The 5,602-nt window shown below is 38.3% G+C and overlaps 1 protein-coding gene across 1 annotated transcript; it reads left to right on the top strand.

Moving 5' to 3' along the window:
• The first annotated feature begins 4,106 nt into the window (after nucleotides 1–4,106).
• Nucleotides 4,107–5,284, top strand: id1 (inhibitor of DNA binding 1, HLH protein). The gene is made up of 2 exons (XM_077203194.1): nucleotides 4,107–4,661; nucleotides 4,774–5,284. The coding sequence occupies exons 1-2, from the start codon at nucleotides 4,323–4,325 to the stop codon at nucleotides 4,807–4,809; spliced, it is 375 nt and encodes a 124-aa protein (XP_077059309.1). The 5' UTR covers nucleotides 4,107–4,322; the 3' UTR covers nucleotides 4,810–5,284.
• The last annotated feature ends 318 nt before the right edge of the window (nucleotides 5,285–5,602 follow it).

The raw sequence follows: 5,602 nt of genomic DNA, 5'->3' as shown, positions 1-5,602 counted from the left end.
GTTGATTGGATGGAGGAGGATAGATGATTGGAGAAGTCTTGCATATGTCACCAGAGAGAAGTCTGCCGTTTCCCCCGAAGATCCATGACATTTTGATAAGGAATTACGAGGTCAAAAAAACTGTAAAACTTAAACGTGCATGGATAAATTGTTCACAATAAGAGCAATATTATGCATTTGACTCAACAGATGACTCAATTTTCCATTTCATGCAGATGTTAAAGTCAAAAGACTAAAACGAAATGAATCAAAATGATTAAAATCTGAAGCTCAAACAGTAGGGGATGGCGCTACCGATGCCATGGTTATAGGTTCGATTCCCAGGAAATGCATTAAAATATACACCTTAAAAAAATAAAAACCCAATATAAAAAACACCAAAATAAATAAACTTTAGTAAAAAAAAGTTGCTGCCTTAAATTTTTAAGTACAATCAACTTGGATGTTTGTCATTTCAACTACATTTAACTGACTTAAAAAATTAGCTGAATCTTGTATAACATAAAAAAAGTTGAAATTCGCTTATTTTGATGTGTTAAAGCAATGCAAAAACATATGTTGTCATAACTTATTGATCATATATTTTTTTACAGTGTATATAAAAATTGGTTTGGACAAACCACTGTAAAATGTCACAACTTTTCCACTTAGGCCTCTCTGGCGGTTGAAATATGTTAACCAATGTCCAACTATTAAGCAAACTTGCTTTTATATTGACTTCTTTCTGGTATTTAATGGCCACCATCCAATCAATTCCCAACCTACATTTATTTCCCCTCATTGCCCTGTTTTAGAAATATGTCATGTTACGGAAGTCAAATGTGTTGTGAAAAGCCATTGACTTTAACTTAATGTCAGATGACTCACACAAGCTAATTAGGTCATTTTATGTCTGTTCTCTGTGAACTGTATTGTCTATGTTGCGCTTTGCATTGAGCATTTCCTTTCTGTGTCTATCTGCTTTGTGTAGCTGTAATGTTGTGAATTAAAGACTTCATAGCCAGCTGATGACACAGCACAGAACACTGCAGCCTTGTCAGACAGCGATCACATGACTTCTGACAGGATGTGATTCCCTTGAGGACAATTATCTGAGGCCACTCTTCCCATGAGAGGGGAAAGTCAAAGATACATGCAGATGCTTGAAGAAGAAGAGTATTCACACTGACCCCGCACCAGCTTTTTCTGCTGCATGACATATTGTGAGAACACAGTCAAGATCAGGGTGGAATCAGGACAAGCTGCAACAATAAATTATTTAAATGCGTGTTTATGTTCAGTTCACCTGCATTTAAACAAACATAATTTTTTATTACATTAGTGTGAAATTATTGACACTAAATGAATGAAGGAATGAATTAATAAATAAAAATGTATGTACACTGTAAAAAAAATATGATCAATAGCAACTCATCTTTTAAGTCAGTTTAATGTAATTTAAATTGAAATGACTTAAACATCCAAGTTGATTGTACTTAAAAAATTTAAGGCAGCAACTTTTTTTTAGATAGGCTATAATTTTTTTTTACAGAATAAAGATAAATTAATTCTAGAGTGAATTAATTCTGTCTTATAGGCACACATGATGTAGATTATATATGTTTTACTGAACAAATAAAAAGGAGTGATTGCTCTCCAGTGTCCAGCATATGAGGTCGTCAAGCAATAAAGCATAACTTTTTTCTTTTAACTTCCTTTCTCCACTTCTAGGAATATGTTTTATATTTTACCAAGAGTTCATAAGGGTGTGTGAGTGTGTGTAAGGGGGATGTTACACTCTTTGCCTCTCTTTGCCTTGATGTGCAGTAAACAGGCTTTGGAGAGCCCAGCTGTGAGGGCTTATTGTTGGAGTCGGTAGGAAGTGCTGATAGCTTGCGCAGCTGAACAAAAGCGGGATGAGCGAGTGGAGGGGCGCTCCAGACTCGTCGGCTCCAGCCGAGATTCTCTCTCACAGTCCCGATACTGCACTCCCATTGTTCAGCTCCTCCTCCACCTCCCCTCAACCCCGCTCAGCTGTGACCGAGCCAGAAACGCTCCAGTCCCTCTAACTCCTGCAGGATGAGCAGCTATGTGCACGAGCCATCGGTAAAAAAAAATAACGTGCGCACATTCATGCACGTTGTCTATTTAAATTTAGTTTTTAAAACTATTAAAAAGAAGTAATTTTTCCTATTTAAAAAAATTGCACAAAAATTGCAAATAGGTCCTCTTTGTTTTATAATTTTCATGTTTTTTATTTAGTGGACAAACTTTTTCCCCCTTCAAATTATAAAAAATGCATATCTACATATATAAAAATAAACGATATAAAAAAATAAAAATGACTTTTTATTCGTAAAACATGATCCTTAAAAAGTTAATGTTAAACGTTAATGTATTTTGAAATAACTCTTAAAAATATCCGGACGAAAATAAACAATTAGCCTAACTTTTTTTAAATTACAACAAAATAAAAGGTTCCCAGGAACCTAAAAAAAACTCTGGCTCAATAGGCTATTTTTCACTTTGTCTCTCACTTTTTGTGTCTTTACAAGAGTCTTTCGCGGGACTACAATGGCAGTTTGCAGGTGCGCGCGGAGCGGTAATCGCATCAGAGGTTTTAAGTGATAAATGAGCGCTGACCAGTTTGTTCTCAGGATTCCGCAGCGCGCAGGTGAATGGGGGAGAGTGGAGGGATGCTAGCCTGTTGTTTGTTGTTGCTATAGAGACCGCCCGCTCGGCGCCAGGCTGACAGGCGTCAAGGCTCGAATGAATGGGTGACGTCACGGCGCTGGCGCCCGGCAGTCTGCTTCGGTTTGTTTGGACAATCTGGGGGAAGAATCAGAGCACAGCAATGCAAAGTTCTGTGAGTGCGCGCGCTCGCGCTCAAGGCGACGCGCACATATGAAGGAATTTGGAAGTTTGCGCGAGGAAACACATTCGAAGAAAGACAATGAGACAGATAGAGGAAATTTTTTAATAAAAATAAGATTGTGGCGGGACTCGATTGCGCAATAGGATAAACCTCGGCACTATGCAATATATCTGCACTTAGGCTAGCTACTGTAGGATAATGGACTATGAATAGTTTATATACAATACAAAATACTTTATATACTACTGAATGCAATTAGTCTAAGGCTGACGAAAATGTAAAGGTATATACGTATCAATAATATTAAGCATCTGAAACTCTAGCAGCAGTTCACAATAAAAAATCTTAGGCTATGTAGCCTATTAAAACACACTGAATCCATATCATGTCCTGTTAAATCACGATTTCATCAGATTTTATACAAACCACAAAACAAATAAGCCCATGTCTATTTAATAGTAAGCAACGATTTTATTAATGTATACATTTTTGGCTTAAAAATGCACTGTAAAAAAAAACAATTGAAGGTTTGGTTTCACTGCTGCTGCCATTTAACAGTCTGAAGTTCTTGAAAAGCAATGTTAGCGTGAGTAGTTTGGCATAGGCCTATTCCTTTAAAAAAAAGCAGTTTTGTTTTAAAATACTATTAATAGCCTATTTATTTATTTTTTATGAAAAATCAGTATGGCAAAACCAAAATGCATAAAGCCATTTTGTTGTAATGTGACGAGAACACACAGATGATTACTTTAGACACTTATGACTATGTGCAAAGGTCATTGATTCAAAAAGGAAAACTTTTTATTTGCCTATAAAAAAATCATAATATTTTTATAAACGATTTTGTGTGTGTGTAGGCCTAGCCTACTTACAAATATGTTTGAAACAATATTTTTGCATTATGAACACGCACATGTGTTTGGGTTTTCACATTTCGCGCAGTATAATGACAGAAAGGATTGTGACAAGTTAAATGGGTGGAAACAAAGATGCTGATGAAACATTTTACAGTGTGCTTTGTTTCTTGAAGCAGCCCACATACGAAGAAAGCTTGTTTCATTGGAAAGTAATAACTGTTGCCTGTTGATCCTCGAGCACCCCCACCCTCCGCTTGATCTGTGTCTGCTTCACCTGTGGAGAGTACGGACAGCTGGATATCCACAGATCATCCGCAGAAGACACACATTTGTTTCCATTTGTAACACCATCCCCCAAGCATATTGTATCTGCGATAACAGAGCCGCGCCGTGATTGGCTCCGCTCACATCTCGCTCGAAATCCTATTGGCCCAGGTCTGAAAACACGAGCGTTTGGTGACGCCCACAATCCTTTATATACCGAACAACTCAACACTGTTAGCATGTGGTGAACTGTCATCGCACTCTCGACGACTCAAGACCCTTAAGGAGTACGAGCACATCGCTTCAACTCAATCTCTTTGACTTAATCGTCAACTTTTACAGCCAAAATGAAAGTTGTGGGACCTACCTGTGCGCTGAAGAGCGGTGAAGATGTTGTCCGCTGCCTCTCCGACCAGAGCCTGGCTATCACCAAATGCAAGATCCCGCTGCTGGACGAGCAAATGACCATGTTTCTGCAGGACATGAACAGCTGCTACAGCAAACTGAAAGAGCTGGTGCCCACGCTGCCGACCAACAAGAAAGCCAGTAAGGTGGAGATCCTGCAGCACGTTATTGATTACATATGGGACTTGCAGGTCGAGCTGGACAGCAAGAAGAACCAGAGCTCCGCTCCCCGCACTCCCCTCACGACGCTCAACGCGGAACTGGCCAGCATCTCCGTCGAGGTAAACGGGCTATATATGATAGGCTACTTTCTGCTCAACTAAATGACCCATTCATAACAATTATGTCTGTGTAAATGACTCGACTCATGATGTTTCCCTTCTTGTCTTGCAGAACGGCTGTTCAGACGACCGAATCATGTGCCGTTAAAGCTAATGCTCTCGGTTTCACATCAACTGATCGAAGCATCGCGTGGATCGAACAAGGTGCGCTGAGGTGATGATGATGATGATGATGATGGACCAGAACCGCCGTGACACCTTGAACTGTGTTGGGAGAGACTCTCATTCTCCCGTTGTAGAGGAAAACAACTTTCAGTCGAGAGCCACAAAACCCCGTGGACATGAGAAGTGTGACGTGCTCTCTGAGATCTTCCCACACACCGATGTGTGTTAAAGCTGTGGAATCCATGGCGATTATTCACTAGTTCATGCATTTTCCTCTCGGTCAAAGTTTCTCCAATGTTTTCTTAAGTCTTTAGAAAATCTTCTATTTTGCTGTAAATGTTTTCTCAGATTACTGAGCGAAAGAATGTATTGTATATTACAATGACATGTGAATGCTTTATTGTGTTTTTTACAATGTATATTGTTTTTTTATTATTAAAACAAGAAAATGAAACCTATTTTGGACTTGTTGAATCTGTTTCGTATGTGGGAATGAATGAAAGTTGGACTGAATTGTTATATAAAAAGTTTAGTTGGTCAGTTTTATGGCCATTTAAAAAGAGTTGGTTTCACAAGGTTAAAGGTCATTTAGCCTGTTAACACATTAAATATTTTGCTGTAACATGTTTTCTTCATGTTACAACATCATTGTTACACAATTTATGTAATTACAATAAGAGTTCTCAATTTCAACTTGAATTACTTTGTCAGTAGCTAAACTGAAAGTGAACTTATCACTGCATATTGTAACTTTGATTTAGTGAGTAAATGAAACA

The sequence above is a fragment of the Siphateles boraxobius genome, unplaced genomic scaffold (assembly GCF_051911475.1).
Source record: "Siphateles boraxobius isolate OS27281-9 unplaced genomic scaffold, OSU_SipBor_1 5, whole genome shotgun sequence".
Taxonomy (NCBI): Eukaryota; Metazoa; Chordata; class Actinopteri; order Cypriniformes; family Leuciscidae; genus Siphateles; species Siphateles boraxobius.
This window is presented reverse-complemented; position numbering and strand designations above follow the sequence as displayed.

Bases quoted from the DNA above. Each gene is read 5' to 3' on its own strand.
- id1 (XM_077203194.1), top strand. From the start codon at position 4,323: ATGAAAGTTGTGGGACCTACCTGTGCGCTGAAGAGCGGTGAAGATGTT. The intron at 4,662-4,773 runs GTAAACGGGCTA...CTTGTCTTGCAG, and splicing joins TGGCCAGCATCTCCGTCGAG to AACGGCTGTTCAGACGACCG.